This window comes from Planococcus citri, chromosome 1, assembly GCF_950023065.1.
Source record: "Planococcus citri chromosome 1, ihPlaCitr1.1, whole genome shotgun sequence".
NCBI classification, from domain to species: Eukaryota; Metazoa; Arthropoda; class Insecta; order Hemiptera; family Pseudococcidae; genus Planococcus; species Planococcus citri.
This window is the reverse complement of record NC_088677.1, coordinates 30342372-30365953: the sequence shown is the minus strand read 5'-3', so window position 1 is coordinate 30365953 and position 23582 is coordinate 30342372. Positions and strand designations below refer to the sequence as shown.

The 23582-nt window shown below is 33.4% G+C and overlaps 6 protein-coding genes across 6 annotated transcripts in view; 3 read left to right on the top strand and 3 right to left on the bottom strand.

Moving 5' to 3' along the window:
* Positions 1–767: 767 nt before the first annotated feature.
* Positions 768–1819, bottom strand: LOC135831285 (AN1-type zinc finger protein 1-like). Its single transcript, XM_065343657.1, has 2 exons — positions 1652–1819; positions 768–1577 (listed from the first exon to the last, which is right to left on the bottom strand). The coding sequence occupies exons 1-2, from the start codon at positions 1817–1819 to the stop codon at positions 882–884; spliced, it is 864 nt and encodes a 287-aa protein (XP_065199729.1). The 3' UTR covers positions 768–881.
* Positions 1820–1913: 94 nt separating this feature from the next.
* LOC135831287 (anaphase-promoting complex subunit 13) lies at positions 1914–2315 on the bottom strand. The gene has a single exon (XM_065343659.1). The coding sequence runs from the start codon at positions 2161–2163 to the stop codon at positions 1927–1929; it is 237 nt and encodes a 78-aa protein (XP_065199731.1). The 5' UTR covers positions 2164–2315; the 3' UTR covers positions 1914–1926.
* Positions 2316–2682: 367 nt separating this feature from the next.
* LOC135831286 (uncharacterized) lies at positions 2683–3965 on the bottom strand. The gene is made up of 2 exons (XM_065343658.1): positions 3515–3965; positions 2683–3438 (listed from the first exon to the last, which is right to left on the bottom strand). The coding sequence occupies exons 1-2, from the start codon at positions 3829–3831 to the stop codon at positions 3159–3161; spliced, it is 597 nt and encodes a 198-aa protein (XP_065199730.1). The 5' UTR covers positions 3832–3965; the 3' UTR covers positions 2683–3158.
* A 94-nt stretch (positions 3966–4059) lies between these two features.
* mh (maternal haploid) lies at positions 4060–6547 on the top strand. The gene is made up of 7 exons (XM_065343656.1): positions 4060–4249; positions 4360–4925; positions 5007–5194; positions 5265–5373; positions 5455–5574; positions 5654–5894; positions 5972–6547. The coding sequence occupies exons 2-7, from the start codon at positions 4425–4427 to the stop codon at positions 6334–6336; spliced, it is 1524 nt and encodes a 507-aa protein (XP_065199728.1). The 5' UTR covers positions 4060–4249; positions 4360–4424; the 3' UTR covers positions 6337–6547.
* Positions 6548–7266: 719 nt separating this feature from the next.
* LOC135831283 (endoplasmic reticulum transmembrane helix translocase) lies at positions 7267–15355 on the top strand. Its single transcript, XM_065343655.1, has 21 exons — positions 7267–7841; positions 7921–8010; positions 8098–8288; positions 8363–8591; positions 8663–8816; positions 8899–9051; positions 9126–9308; positions 9381–9518; positions 9600–9720; positions 9794–9951; positions 10027–10202; positions 10281–10517; positions 10590–10811; positions 10878–11067; positions 11160–11308; positions 11398–11512; positions 11588–11784; positions 11856–11998; positions 12077–12215; positions 12924–13067; positions 14935–15355. The coding sequence occupies exons 1-21, from the start codon at positions 7593–7595 to the stop codon at positions 15043–15045; spliced, it is 3489 nt and encodes a 1162-aa protein (XP_065199727.1). The 5' UTR covers positions 7267–7592; the 3' UTR covers positions 15046–15355.
* Positions 15356–22636: 7281 nt separating this feature from the next.
* LOC135831282 (nucleolar protein dao-5-like) overlaps positions 22637–23582 on the top strand; it is a 64477-nt gene continuing 63531 nt past the window's right edge. The window contains exon 1 of the mRNA XM_065343653.1: positions 22637–23011. The gene's annotated coding sequence lies outside the window, so the exon portion shown is untranslated. The remainder of the gene's footprint in view (positions 23012–23582) is intronic.

Sequence of the window (23582 nt, the reverse complement as noted above, 5' to 3'; positions counted from 1 at the left end):
ATATTTGAAGTTTTCAATAAAAGTGTCTCAATTTCAAGTTCAAAATTCTTCCAAAAAGCTTTTAAAATGTTTTTTTGATTTCCTGCTAAAATTTTAAACCACTTTGAAAGGATAACAATTTTTTATTGCCAAAATTTGGCTCAAAATTGATGAAAAACATTTTCGTTGAAATGCCTAAATTTCTCTTGAAATTTGCCCATTTTGAGGGACGTATCGTATAACACAGGTATTTTCAGAAATCCCAAAAATTATGACCCAATTTTGGCCACAAAAATTTTCAAAATTGCACAAAAACAAACTCGTTAAAATTTTAAATTTTTCAAGAAATTGTTGGAATATTTGATTTTTTAATCTACATATTTTGATAAGACGTACCGTCTTTAAGAATCTCAAAATTGTAACCCAATTTTTGGCTCAAAATTCTTCAAAAATATCGACGAGATATTTGAATATCTCGAGAAATTTTAACCCAATTTAATAATTGGTTATACGACAATTATTTCAAGGATTTCAAAAATGACGGCTCAATTTTGAGTTTGAAATACTTCAAAATTGAACAAAAAAATTTTTTATTTAAATATTTGAATTTCTTGCAAAATTTTAACCCATTTTTATAGGTCGCATGACTTTTTTTTGATCCCGAAAATCAATTCGATCGAACTTCAGATTTACGATTATCCACTTCAAATCTTCTAGGCCTTCGGTGGATTTCACGTACAACCACTTTTCAGTAACAAAAACGAGTTTTCTGAAAGAAAAAATCATGCTACGAAGGAAACAAAATTTATTAATGAATTCGAATTTTTACTCAACATTTACACAGCAAAATGGAATTCCACATGAAAAAAAAATACATACAAAATTTGAAACCAACGTGAAAACTAAACAGCAGCTGATTTATATTTCTGAAGAAGATCGTCAGGAATATCCGAACTGCCACTTTTCAAAACCTCTTCACTGACGTAATTCAAAATAAGCGAATCTCCGTTCAAAATACTTTTGTCGATCAAGTTAGCCATGATGATATCCGTAGTGCTGGAGATTAAAGCACCGTCCGAAAGTTTAAACAATCTCAACTTCGGTTCATTCGGTTCGTTATTTTTATTAGGTACTTTCATCTTCTTCGAGAATAAATCGATGGTTCGACCAACAGACCAATCTTTCGACGTATACAAAGGAGCAGGTTTGAGATCAGAGTTTTCACCAGTGGCTGGTGGATGTACCGAAAAATATATACGATTATCTGCGGGTATTTTCCCATCACCGAGAGCTTTGCCTTTAATTTTCATTAAACGGATTTTCTGCGCCATCGGTTGCAGCTGAGTGGTTTCGGCTTTTCGTAATGCTTTTTCTACTTTTCGGTCACAGTTTTCTTGAGCTGCTCTGTATTGTTCTTTTGGTTTCTTCCATTTTTCTACTTCTAGTTTTTTTCTTTCGCTGTTCATGAGATCGTCTTTGCATCCGTGATGGCGATGAGAAACGCAGAAATGTTGTTTACAGAATGGACACGGTAAAGCGATCGGACTCCTGTCTTTACAATCTTCTTTATTGCAGGTGAAAAATTCCGATGGTTGAGTCTGCGAAATGAATTTCATTATTACTTTGAGATACGTAAACGTAAAGGGGGAATTTGGTACGGTTTTTTACTCACTGGTTCTGGTTTTCTGAAGAATTCATTGAGACATTTACAGTCGTGAGCGGAGGTGATGTAATGATTTTTACAAAAAATTTGTTGACAGTTGGCGCAGGTAAATGGGAGAAAATCTAGTTGTTTGCAATCTTGCAATGAGCATTGCTGGCCTAATTCAGGAAATTCCATATTGGTAGAGGTTTATCTAGAATGAAACGATCAAAATTAGATTCCGGAGAACAATCAGACAAAGAAAATGGTACGCAGATGAATGATTACTCACAAATAGTTGTTTATTAATTATTGGGTCTGGTTGTACGTTGTTCATCCACTGCGATCAAAGATGAGAGAGCTAGATCGGTCCAACGGTTTTCTTGTTGGTTTATAGTGAGATGGTTATCTCCTGTATCAGCTTCTGGATCTGGAAGCTCGTTCAAAGGTACACTAATATCTTCGTTTGGAAGCTTTTCGGACCTCCAAGCATCATCTATGATTTCCAATAGTTGACCATTTACCATAGGAATACTATCCATCAGAATGAAATGGAGATCTTGTATGTATGATCAAAAATAGCAATAAATTTGAAAATGAAACCTAATTACTCAAAAATTGAATCGAAATTTGAATTTGAAATACCGAAAAACGTTTACGTAAATGAAAAATCATCCTCCACTTTTTATCAATTTTTTATCAGTAGAAACAAAGTAGAAATTTGATTGCAGCGCTCTCTAGCATGTAAATCGTAAATCTGAATTTGAATTTTACAGAAATTTAATTTTTTTAGAAAATTATTGGAAAATAAAATAAACTCAAAAATTCATTTTGAATAATTTTGAAAAATTCAATTATTTACGAAGTGCAGAGAAAAAGCATGGGTTGAATTTTGAGAAATACAGAAGATTCATGTTCGAGCCTCGAAGGCACACCACTGGAGTTTTAGTGAAACGAGTTTCTATGAACGATTTATAAATCATAAAATCGTAGAATGTAGAAATCCTGTACTTCTTACTTTCTTAGTTCTTTCTTACTTATTCATAAGAAATTATACACAATTAGAGAACAAACACAAGATTCACTTTTATTAATCAATTATTTGTCAACAAAACCAGTTCAATATTGATAATGCATTAGAACACACGAACGAATGAAATCTTGTATCTTTGTTGAAAAAACGAAAACAAAAAATAGGAAACAAAACTCAAAATTTTACTTATTTCAGTATCTTCTTGAGGTTTTTAAACAAACAATTCAACCTAAACAATAAACATATGTTTTAAAAATAAGTAGGTAATACAGCAAAAATACATCGTAATTTAAAACAGCCATAAAGAACGAATCGTTCACTTCGTTCCGAAAAAGTTTAAAGTGGTTGGAAAATGAACAAACCGACTTCAAAATTGATCGAGTTCATTTTCAAAATGACACCGGAGAATAGAGATCAGCATCAGACAGAATTTGCCGAAGCGCTTATCCGCTTATCGAATAACTTTTCCAAAAAATATCTGAGCTGAACCAACATTTTTGAGTATCATTTCGACGTAGAGTCGATTATTTTTTTCACTATAGGTGAAATTCGAGACGGTTTTGAGATGACTTTGGGAGTACCGTTGATTTTACGAGGAAGCTTATTTATAAGTCGTGGATGTTCCAACGCCCATATTCTATCATTCTGCTTATTAGGTGCTCGAGGTTTTGCAGGAGTTTCAGTGGCGTTGCCTGCTAAAAAATGCATGTGATCTTGACTGTTTTCCATGTGTTGTTCTCTATAGTGAGGTATATCGTGACATTTGTAAGATTTGAATCCATATCTGAAATACGACAAGAAACAAATGATACAAGTGATAACGAATGAAAAAATAAAAAAGATGCTAATTTTTAGCTCACCGTTTTAAAATATTAATCGCTGACGATTTTGGTACGTTATAGGTAGCTTCAATTTGTCGTATACTGATGGTTGGTTGTTCTATGACAGCTTGTATGACGGCGAAGTGTTGATCTTCCTTCATTCTTCCTTTATTGTAGTGTCGTAAGTCTTCATAAGTGTCCAATTCTTCGGCTTTTTCTATAATATTTCGAATGGTAGAAACTGCTGGTACTCTTTCGCCAGGATACATCTGTTGATACAGTTTTCTGATCGACTTGTAACCCAAGTTATGTTGATATCGTAATCGAGTAATCACGTGTCTATGAATATCACCCATTTCATTAAAATCTAACGTAACTAGTCTCAAATGATTAATAATTGTATAATAAAAGAAAAAAGTCGGAACAAATAGGTAGAAAGAAACTGAAAATATTTTTTCAATTTGAGTGATAACAGAAACACTTTTGTTTACAGTCGTTTCCTGCATTGCGATTGGCTGAAAATTATCATCATTCCTCATTTCAAATTCCAATCAAAACAGGAAAAAATTGATGAATGAGGAGAACATAGATATTTTCTATATATTTTTTGCTTAAAAACTGAAGATCTCGTTGGAGAAAAGTCCGGTTCTCATCGTTATTTATTATTGACTTGACCGAAGTTTATTGTTGCATCATTGAGTAAGATAAAAATTGAATAATTAGTTCAAATTTTGATTGAATTTACTGCTTTGCAGTTCACTCTCGCATGGAATGGTACGTCACTCTTCATACTCGTAATGCATTGTAAATTCTACTTATATTTGCATCAAATAAGTTAGTTTACTTTGCACTACATCTAACTGCATTCTTTTGATTTGTTTCAGATCACTTTCATTTCACGTAACACTTTGTTGAAACTCGTTATCTTCAGTACCATCAAAGATTTATCATGATGACAGGCTTCAGTTCGAACGATGAAATGGATAAAGATCTCGAACTAGCGTTGAAATTATCTCTAGAAGACAGCCAGAACCATGCTCGAAATTTTCGAGATATTCCCGGACCTTCAAATTCAACTCGTCCCAACGTCCCGTTTGGAAACCTCTATGACAATCGTAAACGTCCCATTGAACTGAATGATCGGAGCCCAATACCGAAAAAGGTGGTTATTTCTAAAGAACTCGAAGATTATCAACTCGCATTAAAGTTATCTGAAGAAATCAACGGTAGAGCAGCCATCCCAGTGAATGATGAAGACGCGGATTTTGCTTTAGCGTTGAAATTATCGAACCAAAATAATCCTAGTACGAGTAGTTCCGTGAAAAATAATGAACACGAAAGTGAAGATTTCTTTCTCGCTATTAAGCTTTCACAAGAAGACTTCGCACCTGAAATTGTCATTGATGACGATCCTGTGATTCCTGATCCTGCAAAACCGAATAGTTCGAAGGTTTGTAAAAGTACAAAATTGAAAAATTTATTTACTGTATAACTCTAGCTTTCGAGTGAATTTATTTTATACCTATTTCAGTTATCCGATCCGGCTAGTCAATTAAATAAAAAGAAATATGATGACAGAAGAATGACAGTCGTGGATCCAAGTTGGGAAACGATTGACCCAACACCAGATATTTACGCTTTATTTGCTGCCTTCAACGAACGATTTTTTTGGGGCAAACTTGATTGTGTTGAAGTGAAATGGAGTCCTCGTATGACGCAGTAAGTTTCTTGTGATCATTGCTGTAAAGTAATCAAATCATTGGATTAATTGCGCTGTTTTTACAAACAGATGTGCAGGTGTTTGTAGTTATAGCCCAAGAGCTGGATTCTGTTCCGTAAGACTAAGTCAACCCCTTTTAAAATTACGTCCTCGAAAAGACTTGGTTGAAACGATGCTAGTGAGGAAAAATTCCATCCACGTTTAATTTTAGTGGAAATTTCGTGGCTTGTCATTAATTGAGATATTTTCTTTTTTTTAGCATGAAATGATCCACGCGTTTCTATTTGTTACGAGAAATGATCGTGATCGAGATGGTCATGGGCCTCGATTTCTCGAACACATGAACAGAATTAATAATGAAAGTGGAGCTCATATAACAGTGAGTTGATCTTGGAGTTTTAACACCTGTTAATCAATTTTGAATGTTTTTTCATCACATCATATACGTGTCATTTCAGGTCTACCACAGTTTCCACGAAGAAGTAAAACATTATAAAACTCATTGGTGGAAATGTAACGGACCTTGTCAACATAAAGCACCGTATTTTGGTTCTGTAAAGAGATCTACTAATCGAGCCCCTGGGCCAAATGATTTATGGTGGAATGATCATCGTGCCACATGTGGTGGTGAGTTTATTAAAGTGAAAGAACCAGAGAATTATGTGAATAAAAAACAGAAGAAAAAGGATGGCAAAAAAGGTGAGCTAAATTATTAAAATCGATCATTTTTTTTCAATCGTGAAATATTACATTTTAAAATCTTTTTTTTTTTTTAGCTCCAGCCAATGTCCTAGATAACTATTTTCCTCGAGCTACAACCTCTGGAGCGTCGACATCTTCTCAAAATCCACTCACTCCATCGACCTCGTTCAATAAACCACCAAATTCTGCCGGAGTTACCAATTCATCGAATGTTGTTGGATTTCAGAATTCGGTCAGTCCGTCGACTACATCGAACGCTACTGCTTCGTCTAACAATTTGAATAGAGGTCAAAAAATTCTAAGTTTGGTCGATGTTAATGCGAAAAAAGACGCCTATGGTGCTCTTATAAAGAGTAATAAAAGTCCCGATAGGAATAAATTTGTTCCGATGTCAGGACAAAAAAATGTTTTTCGTTTCATTAATGGTAGTGATTGGTGAAAATTTTGTGTTCCATTTTTCTAAATGTATCTAGCTTTTTGTATTCATAAGAGTTTTTTTATTCGATTTTCATAAGATTTATATCGTTAACAATCTATATCGTTTATTTTGTAATTGTGATGCTCCATGAATTGCTGTGATTCTTTTTGTACTTCCTCGAAATTCCATGTCAATGTCGTGCTATTAAATTTAGAACTTTTTTTGAACGTGAGTTGTTGTTTTATTATTTTATTAATTTGTTGCATGAAATATACTTCAATTTTATTAATGCCCTGTTCGGTCATCGTTAGATGTGAGAACGACAATGTGAGGTGTCGTTGGAGCTTTGAAATTTGAATTGTGTTGCTATTAGTTGCATCAGTTGCATGTCTCACTTTATCACCTTGGCTCATAAACTCTCCTATGATTTCTCAAAATCCAGTTCCAATTCATCACTCATCCATCGCCTTGTCTTAAGTTCTCTTTCGCCTCCATTCTTTCTCCGTCGGACTGATCCTTCGATTCGAATTCCGAACTTGAAAGTTTCGTAGCTTTTTTATAGAAAAGTCAATGAAAACTGGAGATATGAGTGGAGAAAGAGATCTTGAAAATTATTTTATTTTTCGAAATTTTTGTAAAATAAAAATACGTGTAATTGGTAATTACTAATTACTTCATTTTTCACGTTTGTTTAATTTGTTCTTTTTTGATTTTTTCTAAAATTTCTCAAATGAAAATTATATTTTTAGTTTAGTTGTTTTTCAGAATAGCAATTTTATGAGATATTAACATTTTTTTGCTAAATTTATGGTGAAAGAAGAAAAAACAGAAAAATTCTGAAAAAAAACACTTCAGTCTTCAATCAAGTCTTTGAAAAAAATTCGAGCTTATCAAACTCGATTTTCAGCTCAGCGATCTATCGATACGACTATCGATCGATTATGCCAACCCAAACTTTGAAGAATTTTTCAATTTTGAGATAAAATCGGTTCGCAAATTCGAAAATATCCCCGGACATGCGGTAATTTTTTGAAGAATTGTTCGTCGTTAAATTTTTCCAAAATTGAAGCATTCACTGGAGAATGCATTCGTCAAATAAGTATACATTTTATCACCGCAGTTGCTAAATGAAAGTTGAAAATTTCGGTTTCGAATTTTGATTTGATAATCCGCTCGTATCTCATCAGTCATCGGTCGCTGTATTTAGTTTCGAGAATGAATAAGATTTAGTGTTTTCAAGTTCCTAGTATCGAATAAGAATAATTCACTGCCACATTATGGCCATAGACGAACTGGTAGACACCGTCACTATCTATAAGAACTTACCGCTCTACTTTCACGGAGGTATATTTCCTTTCGTCGGGTCCTACATTTTAGCCTTGTATTTCGGTATACACGTGTATGATTATGAAAAATACGGAGAAATCTTTCTACTAATTGTGGCTATTCTTGCTGCACTTCAAGTGTTCGCCTGTCTGTGTTGTTTTTGGTCTGTACACATACGATGTTTCCTTTCTTGTCGAAAAGTAAGCATCAAATCAACCGCCTAATTTCATGTTTCCAATTCCAGTAATTTCTAGACTTATTTATTGGTATCTGTTTCAGGTGAAAAATCCCTACGAAGGAGAAATAGTCAAAGTGATTCCTACTCCGAACAATGGCCATTCTGAGCTAGTAAAATTGAATCATTGTTTTGTAAGTTTCAATCTAGGCATCTACCAACTACAAACGTAGGAAAGGCTAAATCTAACGATAAACGTTTGATTCTTTTCTAATCTTTAGCACGAAGCATCTAGAGATGGTGCGATTTGGTTCACGTTTCAAAAAACCAAGTACATTTGGTGCGAGGATCGTAAGAATTTCCGCAGTTTGGAATTCCCTGTATCGAATAGTTTCGGCGAGTACTTGAAATGGAAAGGATACGTAGAAGAAGACGAACTGTTCGACGCTCATCAAAGATACGGCCTCAATATGTGAGTAAAACGAACTCAACGGTGAAATTAATATTTTTACGAGTGTTGCATTCGTTCGTATATGTATTTTCTAGACTGGATATGGTCGTACCGGAATTTATGGAGTTATTTATCGAAAGAGCTACCGCACCTTTCTTCGTGTTTCAAGTTTTATGCGTAGTTTTATGGTGTTTGGATCGTTACTGGTATTATTCGTTGTTCACGCTCATGATGTTGATAGTATTCGAATGTACTCTGGTTAAACAACAAATGCGAAACATGGCTGAAATACGAAATATGGGAAATAAACCGTATACGATGCAAGTACGTTGATTTTATCCATCTATGAACTTGCGGTCGAAAACTGTGGTTTTAAAATTGAGATGTATTCGTAGGTATACCGCAATAAGAGATGGAAAAGCGTACTTAGTGATCATCTGTTCCCCGGAGATATCGTGTCAATTGGCAGATCTCATAATAATAATCCTGTACCCTGTGATTTATTGTTAATTCGTGGTCCTTGTATAGTAGATGAAAGCATGTTAACTGGTTGGTATTTTGAAATCTTCCTAAGCTTATTCGTAATTGTAAGGGTATATTTTTCATTCATCTTCGATGTCTCTTTGTACAGGTGAAGCTGTACCTCAAATGAAAGAACCGATAGAAAATTTTGACCCAAATAAAGTTCTTGATTTGGAAGCTGATGGAAAACTACATATACTCTTTGGTGGTACTAAAGTCGTTCAGCATACTCCTCCTAGTAAAACATCGGCTGGAATAAGAGGTTTGTTTTGTTCTCACGTTATCATTCTGTCGTTGAAAATATCAAATTTAAATTTTTGATGATTCATATTTCAGCTCAAGATAATGGATGTGTGGCGTATGTTTTACGTACTGGATTCAGCACTTCTCAAGGAAAATTACTCAGGACCATTTTATTCGGTGTTAAAAGAGTGACTGCGAATAATTTAGAAACATTAGCTTTTATACTCTTCTTACTGATTTTCGCAGTAGCTGCATCTAGCTATGTTTGGATCAAAGGTATGACAATTGAAGTGCAAACGTATTATTTAAATTATTTTTTGCGTTATTAATTCGAAATTTCATTTTTAGGAACCGAAGATCCGAAAAGAAATAGGTACAAATTATTTTTAGAATGTATTCTTATTTTGACTTCGGTTGTTCCTCCGGAGCTACCTGTCGAATTATCTCTCGCTGTGAATTCATCTTTGATTTCGCTGTCCAAACTATGTAAGTTGGTTTCGTTTAGATTGATCGAAATCCGTAATAATGATGAAATGTTCGTGTAAATGTGAAATTCTTTCTGTGCAGATGTTTTTTGCACCGAACCATTCCGCATACCTTTCGCTGGTAAAATCCAGGTATGCTGTTTCGACAAAACTGGCACTTTGACCAGTAATAATCTCGTTGTCGAGGGAATTGCTGGGATTGGGTAAGATAATGAAGTTTTGATCCGCGAAAATTGAAAAAAAAACCATCTTATTTATCTGGTTAATTTTTTGTAGAGAAAATAAAAACGCTGTGTTACCGGTGTCGGAGGCTCCGCCGGAAAGTGTTCAAGTTCTAGCAACGTGTCACTCTTTGATACAACTGGACGATGGTATTGTCGGAGATCCGTTAGAAAAAGCTACTCTTTCGGCTGTTGATTGGAATTTAACCAAGGGTAATTCAATTCATTCGACGATTCATTTCTACGATCCACGAATTCGTCAATTTAATATTTTTAATTTAACCCTAGGTGACGCAGTTATCCCAAAACGTGGCAAATACCCGGGCATGAAGATTTTCCATCGATTTCATTTCTCGTCTACTTTGAAAAGAATGTCTGTTTTGGCCGGATATACTCCTCCTGGCTCAACAGAAACTCATTACGTAGCTACCGTTAAAGGAGCGCCGGAAACATTGAAATCAATGGTAAGCCTATTCGGTTTTCTATCGCCCTCGTTAGATGATTAATTAATCGCTATAAGCTATATAATGTTTTCTTTGCAGTTCATAAACATCGATGAAAATTACGATAAAGTATATTTGGGCCTATCTCGACGCGGAGCTCGTGTTTTGGCCCTCGGATGGAAAGAAATGGGACGTTTGTCTCATCAGCAAGTTAAAGATTTGGACCGTTCGGTTTTAGAATCCGATCTGAAGTTTAGTGGCTTTATCACCATATCTTGTCCGCTGAAATCAGATTCAAAAGCAGTCATCAAAGAATTACTCGTTTCAACCCATATGGTGCTTATTTTCGGTATTATTAAGTTATTCTGATTATTTTTCGATATTAATTAATTTTGAGTAATTTTGCAGGTTGTTATGATTACCGGAGATAATCCTCTCACCGCGTGCCATGTTGCTAAAGAATTACTGTTCACTCAGAAAAAAGGAGGTATATTGATACTGACCTGTATAAACGAAAAGACTTCCGAATGGGCTTGGCGTAGCGTTGACGAAACTGAAGTGTATCCTTTGGAAAAGCATACAAATTGTGATAAACTGACTGAAACTTATGATCTCTGCGTTACAGGCGACGTAAGTTCTTGATTCTCAAGTTCTTGCCGAAGTAATAATCCAATTAATCGAATATTTTCTCGTCAGGGTTTAATGTACGTGAACGAAAATTACCCCAAGATGGTGAAAAACATGATCCAATATGTCTCCGTATTTGCGAGAGTGTCGCCTAAGCAAAAAGAATTTGTGATTGTGATGTTAAAATCGTTAGGTTATGTTACTCTTATGTGCGGTGATGGTACCAATGACGTTGGCGCATTGAAACATGCTGATGTCGGTACGTGATCATTTCACTATTCTATTTTATCCTTTTTCTGTTTACTGGTGGAAGAAAATTAAATCAATGTATGTGTGTTTTTTTTTACGCAGGCGTAGCACTTATTCCAAATTCGCCGGAACGACAAGAGAAACCTAAAAAGGAACCTAAACCGGATATATCAAAAAGTGAACATTCTAGGCTAAGTGCCCGATCCGAGAAGCATAAGTCTAGTTCATCGAGAAGTGCTGCTGAAAAATCGGTTAGTTTTGAATTTCAACGAAATACAATTCACCTACATAAATTCGTTTAAATCGGGTGAAAATTTACACAAACGTCTAATTTGCGTAGGAACAATTGAAAAAAATGTTGAAAGAAATGGACGACGGTGCGCCGAAAGTAGTAAAATTGGGAGACGCCAGCATAGCAGCGCCTTTCACCAGTAAATTATCTTCGATTCAGTGCAGTAAGTTGAACATTCTCTTCGTCGTGTTGATAAAAAATTTTACGACTGTGCGATTAATGCAATTTTACGTTTCAGTTTGCCATGTAATCAAACAAGGTCGTTGTACTTTGGTAACGACGCTTCAGATGTTCAAAATTTTAGCTTTGAATGCGCTTATTATCGCGTACGGTCAATCAGTCTTGTACATAGATGGGATTAAATTTAGCGATACGCAAGCCACGTTGCAGGGTTTACTTTTGGCGGCTTGTTTCTTATTCATTTCCAGGTCCCAGGTAATTTTCGCAGTTTTTTTTTACCGAAGTCAGGTTGTGTCTGTGATAAATGTTCGTTTTGTTTGTTATAGCCGCTGAGGACGTTATCACCTCAAAGACCGTTACCGAATATATTTAATGTTTATACTATAAGCACAGTATTATCTCAATTCGCTGTACATTTCGTTGCGTTGGTATTTTTGGTACGACAATCGCGTATATACTCTCCTCCTAGGTAATTGTTACGTAATTTCTGGTTGTAATTTGGTTCAATTGGGAAGAGAATACTAATTGCATGATGTTGATTTTGCAGTGATAAACCTCCAGTTAGTCCGTTCAGTACTACTGAAGAAAGTGAAACTGAATCAGAATTTGAACCAAGTGTGACCAATAGCACCGTTTATATCATATCGATTACCTTACAAGTGATCACATTTGCGATCAACTACAGGGTAAATTGCAGTGTTACCAATTTTTTTAGAATGGCCGACAAGGGAGCCATCCCAAGTGGCAGAAAATTTTTTCAACTGGATAAAGATAAATAAAAATTGCGTGCAAAAAATGTACATCAGACAAAATTTCAAGTGCAGAAGTGCATTTTTAAATTTTTGGCGAATTTTTGAAAAAGGTCCAAAAGTGAGAAAGAATTGAAAATTTTACCAAATTGATTTAGAAAGCTGAAATTTACCATGTGTCGTATTTTCGAGCCCCCCCCCGCGTCGATTAAAAACAGTTATTTGGTTTTTATGCCAGTTTTTGAAAATCGAGAATTTTCATAAAGTAGATAAATTTTAGTTTTTCAACCTCAATGGGTAAAATTCTGTGGAAATTTCAATTTTCAAAAATCTTCTGGGAGCTCCAGAATAGCTCAATTCAGAAGGTCGAAAACAGGGCACATGCCGAATTTCATCTCTCTAGATAAAATATCAATCATATAAAATTTTGATTTTTTTGACATTTTTGGCCCTTTGATTTTCAAAAATTCACCGAAAATCAAAAGTTCACTTGAGCATCTGAAATTTTAGCCATTGATTTATTCTTGTATGCTTTGCCGATTTATCTTAGTCTGGTTCAAATAATTTTCTGTCAGTTGAGATATTTCCCTCGTATGAAAAATTTCAGTCAGAATATTCATTGTGCATGTTACGTTTTTTTTTCAGGGTCGTCCGTTCATGGAGAGCTTATCAGAAAATAAAGCGCTGCTGTATACTTTATTTATGAGCTCGTGTTTAGTGATGATGCTGTGTCTTGGAATATCGCCTTCTTTTTCAAAAAGTTTCGATATCGTCGAATTTGATGTCGAAGTAAGCTCCGAATATGAAAATAATAATTTTAGCCGATAATTTTTGACTTCAATTAAATTATTATTGGAGCTATTCGATTTTTAAGTAGCCTGATTTTTCATAAGAATATGAGAAAAACCAGCCGTATACCCTCCATCCCAATTTCGGGATCTAGAGAGGGAGGGGAAGGGGGCATTTATAAATTTTTTTCGGATCTCAGAACTTCAGTGTTTAATATTTTTTTGAAATTTCGATAATTATTCTTACCGAACTTATTATATCTTCGGTGGTAAAGTTCATTCTTAAACTTGGCAAATTTTTGAAAATTGAAAAAAAAATTCAGAGAAGCCCTGCTTATCCACTTGTGTGCTATGTCAAAATTGTTGAGAAAGTCCTGTTTTTTTTTTTTTTACCAAACTTGCTGAAAAAGTCCTGTTTTCTTCCCAAAATTGCGTAAAGATTCTTGTTTTTTTGCCTAAATTGCCATAGAAGGTCTTGTGTTTTGCCAAAAAAAAAAACAGAAAAGTCCTTTTCCTGCTTAAATCACCAAAAAAGTTCATTTTTTGCTTAAATTACTAAAAAAAATCCAATGTTTTGTCAAAATTGTCGGAAAATTTTATTTTTTACCAAAATTGCCAAAGAAAGTCCCATGTTTTGTCAAAATTGTCAAAAAGTCACATTTTTGCCGGAACTTCAGAAAAAAGTCTTATTTTTTTTCTTCATCAAAATTGTCAGAAAACCCCATTTTCGCCAAAATTGTCAGAAAGTTGAAATTGTCATTTCTTGAAAAAATGGAATTATTGTCAAAATTGCCAGAAAAGTACTATTTTTGTTGAAAATATTGTCAGAAAGTCCAATTTTTGCTAAAACTGTCAAAATGCCTTAATTTTTACCTAAATTTCCAAGCAATTTCCGCTTTTTGCCGCAGTTGTCTGAAAAATTGTGTTTTTTTGACAATTGATGGATTCCATGGAAAATGAGCCTTAGTCAATTTTTTTGTTTTTCTGATTTTTACAATTAATTCCACCATATTCAATGATATTGAAGTGTTCTTTTCATGAAAAAAAAAACGATTTGGAAAATTTTTGCTTATAGAAAAAAAAATTTGTTTGAACTTGTAAAAATCAGTGAAAAATTTTTTAAAAAATTTACTAAGGCCCCTTTTTCATGAAACCTCTCAATAGTCAAAGAAAAAATCCCGCTTTTTTGCTAAAATTGCAGAAAACAGATCCTGTTCTCTGACAAAATGTAAAAAAATCCTGTTTTTTGCCAAAATTGTCAAGAAGTCTTGTTTTTTTGTCAAAGTTGTCAGAAGTCCCGTTGTTTGCCGAAATTTTTGAAAAGCCCTATTTTCGGTCTAGACTGCTACATATAAAAATTTTCGGTTTCTTGTCTATGTTAAAGAAGCCACTGCTTTTTACCAAAATTGATTTAAAAAAGCCTCACTGTTTTGCCAAAATCACTAGCAATGTTTTTTTTTCACAGTTTCTTTCATTTTTCATTTATTCTCTTCTTTCAAAATTTGGATTTTTCTCCCATTTTTTCTAGTTCCCTTTGAAAATGGGATCATTTTGACCTCAAAAAATTCTAGCTGGAATAAATTTAAACCGTCCTCTCTCCCACTCTCCCTCAAATTGAAACATTTGAAAAAAATTGTGTTTTATGATCATTTTTCAATTTTTTCATAATTTTTTTCCCAAACAAAAATATGTTTTCTGCCATTCTGAAGTTCTATATTTAGAGAAAAATTATTGTGTAAATTGTGAAATAGGTATCTTTAAAAAGAAGTGGTGATGATGCATTTTAACTTTTTCAAGTTTTTTTGTTTTTACACTGTTGTAAGTATATTACTTACGATTAATCTTTAACCTCATCTTTGTGTTTTCAGTTCCGATTTATAATATTAGCAGCTTTGACGGCGGATTTCGTGGCAGCGTACGTTTGCGACAGGTTCTGTCTCTGGTTATTCGGCGAAGGCAAACTGAACGTTAGACATTGATCATTATTTTCGCAATCATCGATGCCGATTAATTCCGCAAAATATACGGTGTTTTTTCCAGTTTGTTGTTTTATTTAATAATTTGTTCGTTGTTTGATTTTTATTTTGTTTACGTATCTACGTTTTAATGTTTAATCAATTTTTTTGTCAACGTGAAATTTTCGGGACTTAAATTGTATTTTGTCCTTTTTTTTTATATAATATAATTTTCAGATAGGATAATAAAAACTCAACGTTTAAGTTTGTAATTTGGTTATTTTTTGTAAATGTAAATATTAAATGTGAAAAAAGCAACGTTTTTCAGAAAAAATATTGGTTTTATTACACGTACACCTTAGGTTTTATTTGCGTTTTGGGGTTTATAAATAGGCCAAGGTCGAATCGTTCAAGATTTTTGACAAAACTATAGAAATAAAAGAAAAATATATTTGTTGAGACAAGAGATGATTAATGATGATCATTACGACTACGAACGAGTATACGAACGAATGTCAAAACGAATGGTACTGCTTGCTCGAATATTTGCCTATTTAAGGTTTCGTAGGCGTGATAAATATTCTTCTGGGAGTTTGAAATGTTGAAGATGCGAATGAGGAACTTACACAGTTGGTTTTGCTAATTCTTACTACTTTGACCCTAGGGTCAACACCTTTCCCGTTCGAGTTATTTTATTATCGAATGCAGTAGTCGGTTACCTGTACTGAAGATAATGCACATTGTAAACTTAACCTTGATTGAAATTTCCCCATTAGGTATAAGTAAGAGTAAATAATGTGAGATATTCCATTACACGATGCGGAATTATGCGCGTAGGAAATGTGCCTATTCAGGCGTGAAAATTGCATATTGCAGTATTGATTGCATTTTACGTACAATTTACTAATGAGTAATCCGTAGCTAATCCAGGTAACCTAGAAATAAAGCTGTAAATATTTGTATTCTTTTGTGCAGCTGACTTTTTTTTTTATTAGCACAACCTACTTCAAATATCCGGAGAGCTTAAAAAATTGAGGAAAAATAATTAAAATTATACTTACTCTATTTACCAAAGGAGTAATGTGAATATAACCCATAGATCTATCAACATTCTACGGTAATGGATGTTATCATCGAACGAGTATACTCGATCGAAAGTTTTTATACAAATAATCGTTACGATTATAAGCCTTTAGAAATGATAGGATAAATACATCGAAGAATCAAAGACTCGATCGTTTAAAACAAATCCTACCACAATTAACATGTATTTTAAAATGATTTGTCTGTTAGGACCAGACGCAGACGGGTCACTTACATTGATTGAGGATGTGGATATTTTGACATGATGGTTTTTGAAAAATGAATCAGTGATTCTTAAGTACCACCAAGACTTACGTACAGCTCTGGAATTCTACTTGGAATCCGGTTTCGTGATGACTAAAAGTATTCGCAAAGGTTTAAAAATAATTTTGCACGAAATTCAACGCAGCTGATTCACTATTTATAACGAGTTTTCTGCGAAATTCTGGCTGGAGCTTTTGGAAAAATATATGAGCAATGTTCTATCACGACGATTAAATTTAGCAGTAAAATACTCATATACGCAGCAGTTTGAGGAGTATTCGATTCATCGACTTGAAATCATCGGGGGGCCCTCGAAGAATGTAGTTAACCTCGGAACTAATTGAGTTTATAACGAATGAAAATGCAAAGTTCATTTCTCACATCAGTTTTAATCGTTGAACCTAACAGAAGATTAATGAAGGTGTTTTACATCTTACATGATCGCCGGTATTAGAAAGCTCTGATTTGTACAACTAGGTACCTATATGGATCCTGGCTCGTGTAATGTAAACGATAAGTACGGTTTGATCGTTTTTATGAAAATACACACGAAATGCAAGATGTTTCGAACATTTTCCAAGATACCGCTTCTATATATTATGTATGACAATGTGTATTATTAATACGTATGAAAAAATACAATAGTGATGAAATGACCTTGTTTACGTCGAAGGCCTTCTTTACACATGCAGATGGATTTGTATTTTCGTTATTTGCGAACTTTAGAAGTACGTAAAATAAAAAGACCTCTGTTACGAGACGAATCAAAGCGAGAAATTTTAATTGGGTTTTTGATATGCATAAAGATAGGTACAAGTCTGTGGATGGAGGTACCTTTTCCTTTCGACTTCAAGCGGCTAGATTCTTATTCAGGAAGATATTTTTGATTTTGTTACAAGGTTTTCAATTCATAAATCTGAAAAGTGTGTTATATAGATGATTTTATTCTTATTCTGTAGGTATTATTGATTTGATGAATTGAATATATGCAACACAATTATTATTTTACATCTACATCCTCTCTATTCAATTTGAAAAGGATGTACGTAGGTACCTACCTAGATATATATTTAGAAAAACACTGCATCTGCGCATTTTACCTGCAACAATAACGGTCAGTTTTGATTCTTGAATAGGTATCTTGATCTTGTGCAACTTTTTTTTGCTACATATAAAAAAAAATCATCCGGTGATAAAAAAAAGAAGGATTTACAACGTCAACGTCGAACGCCTCGAATGGTTTTAGCACAGAATACATTACTTTGCATGTCTTCGCCTTTTTCGTACTATATTCTAAAGACCTCTACATTCTTACAGCATCTATACAGCGAATAAAATAGGTTGAAGAATAATAATTGTTGTGAATATACTTAAACGCGACGATCATTGTTCAATTTTTACATTTCTTTTACAAAATGCTGCCTTGGCTCGGCTCGGTTTATATATAGTCTGTAGGTAGGTCTAGAGGTGCTTGTAAAGGAAAATAAAAAAACTGAATCGTGGTTTTTTTCAGCCTTTTGTTGTTTTCAATGTTTTATTAGTATTAACGGATTTATCAGACGAGCACGTATTTAAATAATTGTAATGAGAAATGGGTGAGCCTCTTGGTATGCGGTATAGGGACAAAAGGTGAAGCTGTACCTGTTGTATGAGTATTGAGCATAGATAATGCGGCATCGATGATGGCGATGGCGATACTAGAATGATGATTATTAACAGTTAATCAATGGCATCGATATTTTAGTTATCGGTGGATATGGTACATGCTTGTATACTGTATAGGTTTATTTTTTTCTTTGTGATGATCGAATAGTGGTTTTTTTCTTTGATGAGAGTTGAATGATTGTGTTTAACGATTGCGTAGGTATAGGTAAGTATCCAAATTAAAAAAAAAAAAAAAGTTGGCTAAAATGAAAGTAAGCGTATTATCAATTCATCAAGTGTTTGAATTTTTGTAGAACTAGCTGCGTAGGAATACCTGTCATAAGTTATTTTTAATATTTAATAAATACTTGAAAATAGTACCTACCTACCTTATGAAGGGTATATCAGGTTAAAAGGTCGAATCGGCTCGGTGGCTTTTCGAACGAAACTGGGCCCAAAAAGTTGATTAGGATGAGAAAAAATTTTGACAAAAATTTTGGAACCCATAGACAAGGTAGCTTCTAAAATGCCACACGAAAATAATTGAATTTTACATAATTGTCCAAAAATTAGGTAGGTAAATGAAACAAATTAAGTATAACATTACAGGATTACATGGTCAATGGAAACATTTCTATTTATGCCATTTCGACACAAATAGGCAAAGTAAGTATTTCTTGAAGGCTCAAATTTTTTATGTAAAATTCAAAAAAATGTGATTAGGCAGCCGCTTGCAAGTAACAACATTGAGAGCTTTCAATTTTGATATTCTAACCTAACCAAACTATTTTAAAGGTTATTTTAGAATAAACGAAAAAATATAATATTCTCACACAAGGCCACAATTGAAAAAAAAAAACTCGAAATCTTGAAAAGCAAAATATGATTGTGCAGCTGCAACTCTGAGGACCGTCCGTTTTGATCAAATTTTAATTAGGTAGGTAATAGGTATCTCTACCTATACCGAAACATTTCAAGGTCCTTTTCTGACACAGTGAGAAAAAATGAATTTTTAGTGCCCAATTCTTTCTAAAAAAAATCATAAAATTCCACTTTCAACAATAGAAATGAGGAAAACTACCTAGCTTTGTACAAAGTTGAGGTAATGTAAAAAAAAAAAAAAAAAAAATCCATAAAATCCTGAAAAGTACTTACCTACCTACATACTTATGATTGGGTAATTCTTTATTAAATTCCTATAACCTATACGCGTCAAGGTCAGAGGCAAAAATAGCGGGGGAGGGGGGTAAGGTAGTGATTTACCTGGATTTAAACCCTGGCAAATTTTTAAAAATTATTTATACGTATGTATTTCGTTTGAAAGTGGCAACATTTACGACTTACGGAACGAAATTGTTTGAAAAATTTGAATAATTATTGACTACAAAAATCAGTAAATTTTAAGAAACCATCGAAAAAATTGAATCGTGGGCAGATTCTAATGGTCTAAGGTCTAACCTTCTCAGAGTCAAAACCCCACTGTATACTTTTCACCAAAAAAAAATAAGATTCCTCCAGATCTCATTCTCAACTTCAAAGGCCACTCTTTAGAATTCAAAACCACTACTAAATTTCTTAGCTTAACTTTTGATAGAAAACTAAATTGGACTCTTCATTTCCTAAAAGTAAAATTATACCTCATGAAACGCTTAAATCTGTTGAAAATAATCAAAAATACAAAGTATAATCCATCTCGCCAAATCTTACTTCACATGTATAAATCTCTAATTCGCAGTAAAATTGAGTATGGAAGCCCATGTTTTACAAATATCTCAAATAAAACTTCTAATATCCTAACACAATTCAAAATTCAGCCTTGAGGATCTGTATAGGAGCCCTCTATTCCTCTCCAATAGATAGTATTTATTATGAAGCAGCAGAATTACCCCCAGATTTCAGAAGAACTCTCATATCAAACAAATTCATCTCAAATGCATCCACCGACCCTTCCCATCCACTCCAAAACTCAATTAACCCACCCAGCCCCCAACATTTTGATCATATGGAAGGACCCATTTCTAATTTTATCAAAATGTTGAATGATCTTCAAATTTTGACGACTTGAATGACATTTTTCAAAAAATTTGGAAAATTGACCAACTACGAAAATTGACAAATTTTATAATTTTGACTACTGTACCTAGTGAAATTTTTCTAAAAAGTTGGAAAAATTCATTTCAAAAATAGTAAAATATGATTTTGACGACATTTTGTCAAAATTTTGAAAAATTGTTCAAACTACAAAAGTTTTGAAGAATGTTTAAAACTTGGAGCTGGCAAATTTATGAATTTAATAATCTGAATTTGATAATTCAAAAGTGTGGGAAAATTCGGTTCGTTAAAAATTTTGCTACCGTGAGTAAAACAGATGTAAAATTTCATTCTCATATTTGAATTGTATAAATTTTTTAAGCTTCGGCTTCTGCTTCTCTCAACTTTGTTTGTTTTTCTTATTCAAAATTTAAATTTCTAAAAAGCTATCATTCAAATTAAAAAAATATTAAATAAGCACAAAAAAATCGTTTTTTTTTTCACTTTTTAAAATGCGAATTTTTGATAGCTATTATTTGCCCTCGCTTCGCACATTTGAAATTTTTGAAAAATGTCTTCATTAAAGTTCAAAAACTTTGAAGCCAGAACAATAATCTCCTCATGTCTCAAAATATATGATTTTACGAAAGCTTGTGTTACTTTTATGGGTTTCTACATACATACATACATATGTTCTATTTAAAAAAAGTATAGGTAAGTACTTGAATAAAATCAATGAATGAGTGACTGATAAAGTGATAAGATAGGTATTAGGTAGCTTTTTTTGTAATATTTGAAGTTGGAAAATCGACGAGGTTTTTACATTTTGTTTTACTTTCACCGCTGTCACAAAAAATGTTCAATTCAATTTCAAATGCGTGTATACGTAATTTTGATTTGAGAATGAGATACCCCGTTAAAACATAAAAAAATTGCAAACCAGCAATCAAAATTTATTTTTCAGTTTTTAAAAAATTTCTGAAAACATGAAAATCATTTTTTTTAATTTATAAAAATTTGTTTGGAAGCTGGCAGAGCTGACATTGAATTCCTAAACCTCAAGCAATTTTCACCATGCTTACTAAATATGAAACCTCCGGTGAAATTTTTTCACCTTATAATTTACAAATTTTCCTTACTTTTCCTCAAAAAATTGATTTTTCACAATCAGTTTACTTTTCATGAGCGTTTAGTATTTTTTTAAAAATTTTTTGTAATTCATACAGTTTTTTTTTCATTTCAGTTTTCATTTTTGAAATATTTTTAGCAATATTTCCAGAATTTAAAATTTTTTGAGATATTTCTGAACGAATGTCTACGATTTTAAAATGAATAACGCCTTCATATCATATTATACGATGTTGCCGAATACTTCCAATTCGTTTCATTCTCGCGATGAAAATGACGATGCAAAAGTTTTAATTGAGACAGACATGTGTGTACGTAATTCAACTCCAGAGCCAAATTATTGGTCGATTAATTTTCGTTCTACAATGTGAATTAAAATTACTTCGAGGAGTTTTTGGCTTCGGATACTTTAATAATAGATCGAAACTTCGAAAGGTCATAAAGCCATGACTCATTGACTCTTCACTCGAATCGCTGTTGCCAGTTAATAAAACCTCGTTTCGCGTATTCGAAATATGTACTCGTAATTTTTTGTCTAGCTAAAACAGAGTTAACGAGTTATTGAACTGTTTGATTTGATAACATTTTATCATTTCTTTGAACGCGGTATCATCCGCCTCTCATTTAAATTTCATTGCCAAGGGTCCTCGTATACATGAGTAGCGAATCCCTTTTGAAATTAAAAACTGGGACACGATAGGTCTACGCGATAGCGATAAGGCATCAACTCGATACAAAATTACCCAAGAACACAGTGGTCAGTGCAGTAAAGAGTATGACTGGTTCGTTAAATGATAATTATTACGAATTTACGATGATTTCATTTTTTACAGCTGTGAGTTCTTTTTCGTTCACCACGTGCTGAATGCCGGCTCAATGATGTTCAATTTATGACGATGATAGCGTTGCGTTGACCACGCGAATGATGCTTGAGTATTTCAATTGGAGGTGGTTGTGAGCTGTCTATAGATACTTTTTTTTTTTTAAATGATATAAATTTGGAATATCCAGCTCCATGTATCAAACATTGATATTTTTCTCCGATTCGTATAGGATTATTATGAACATCTTCTCATATTCCTCTGCCTATATAGAAGTACCTATCAAACAGATGGATCAAATTCGAGGAAAACACACTACGATATATTTGCAAATAGGTACGTCGAAAACTCCGGTATCTAAAGTGTTTTCACATTCCACCGACAACCACAATCATCAGTCAACAGAACTTACATTGCTAAAAAAACTAATCCATTTTTATTATCATTATCAGCACGTGAAAAACACTTGAAAATAAACCAGGTATCATTGAGCATGGTATGCATAGGAGCATAGGTAGTGTATACCTCAGGTATAAACATAGTTTGTAACGTTCTATAGATAATACCAACATGTATTGGTATCTATACAGAGAGTAATACAATAGTGAAATGAACGACAGCCACAATACCAATAGAATAGAATATTACTTCGGCGATGGTCGAGTGAACCTTTTTTAAAAACTTGAAACTACTTCTCTTTTGGAACGTACGGTAAACAGTTCTATCCTCTCGTGTTGAGCTTCTACCGCTGCGGCTCTACGGTGTACGGTTTTGCTACCTGTTTAGATCGCGCGCATACGAACAGGTGTCGGTGTCGCGGTTCTGTTTGAATCACATTGTTTACATCCTTTTAAACGTAACGTTCTTATCAACTGTGTATTCGCCTCGGTTTAGTTCGTCGCCAAGTTTTTTATCTCAAATTTTGAGTTATTTACGCGCTATTTTAATTAGTGAAGTTCAGTTTTGTGGTGAATTTTCATTCTGCATCGTAAGCTGAAAAAATAACAAACGTAATTCGTGTAAGTATTCTATAGATAATGTCGTTATTTTTTCGTGTTTCCAAAAACTGTGCATGGTGTGTGAGCGGTTGTGAATGATATGAAGTGAAAATTCAACTGCGGTAGTGACACAATGAAATTTTTTGCTTTGTTTATTCACCTGGTACCTGATGGCTTCGAATTTTTGAAGTCAGGATTTAATTTTCATTGATGATCCTGATCGAGAGAGCGTTTGCTTGGCTTGGGTAATGTTTGGCCAACGTTTCATTTCATCCACGAATCATCTTCATTTTGCCCACAGATCAACGTGTTTTGCTGTTCAATTTCATTGTTCGAACTTTCAAATTTAGGATTTTTGAAAAGATTTTGATTCAAAATTGTTATCAAACATTTTGATTATTGATAACAATTTGATAAATGAATACAATGTTGTCATTTTTGGGATTGATTTTTTGAGTTAAACCTTCAACTACAAAATCAAATTTTGATTTTTTATTTTGCTGATATTTTTGTGGTTGATTTTTTGAAAATATTTTCATCACGATTCATGATCTACCTTCGATATGTCATTTTCCAATTTTATTTTCCCCCT

Bases quoted from the DNA above. Each gene is read 5' to 3' on its own strand.
- LOC135831285 (XM_065343657.1), bottom strand. From the start codon at position 1,819: ATGGAATTTCCTGAATTAGGCCAGCAATGCTCATTGCAAGATTGCAAA. The intron at 1,578-1,651 runs GTGAGTAAAAAA...TTCATTTCGCAG, and splicing joins TCTTCAGAAAACCAGAACCA to ACTCAACCATCGGAATTTTT.
- LOC135831287 (XM_065343659.1), bottom strand. From the start codon at position 2,163: ATGGATAGTATTCCTATGGTAAATGGTCAACTATTGGAAATCATAGAT.
- LOC135831286 (XM_065343658.1), bottom strand. From the start codon at position 3,831: ATGGGTGATATTCATAGACACGTGATTACTCGATTACGATATCAACAT. The intron at 3,439-3,514 runs GTGAGCTAAAAA...GTCGTATTTCAG, and splicing joins GCGATTAATATTTTAAAACG to ATATGGATTCAAATCTTACA.
- mh (XM_065343656.1), top strand. From the start codon at position 4,425: ATGATGACAGGCTTCAGTTCGAACGATGAAATGGATAAAGATCTCGAA. The intron at 5,195-5,264 runs GTAAGTTTCTTG...TTTTACAAACAG, and splicing joins TGGAGTCCTCGTATGACGCA to ATGTGCAGGTGTTTGTAGTT. The intron at 5,895-5,971 runs GTGAGCTAAATT...TTTTTTTTTTAG, and splicing joins GAAAAAGGATGGCAAAAAAG to CTCCAGCCAATGTCCTAGAT.
- LOC135831283 (XM_065343655.1), top strand. From the start codon at position 7,593: ATGGCCATAGACGAACTGGTAGACACCGTCACTATCTATAAGAACTTA. The intron at 8,817-8,898 runs GTTGGTATTTTG...CTCTTTGTACAG, and splicing joins AGATGAAAGCATGTTAACTG to GTGAAGCTGTACCTCAAATG. The intron at 9,309-9,380 runs GTATGACAATTG...TTTCATTTTTAG, and splicing joins TAGCTATGTTTGGATCAAAG to GAACCGAAGATCCGAAAAGA.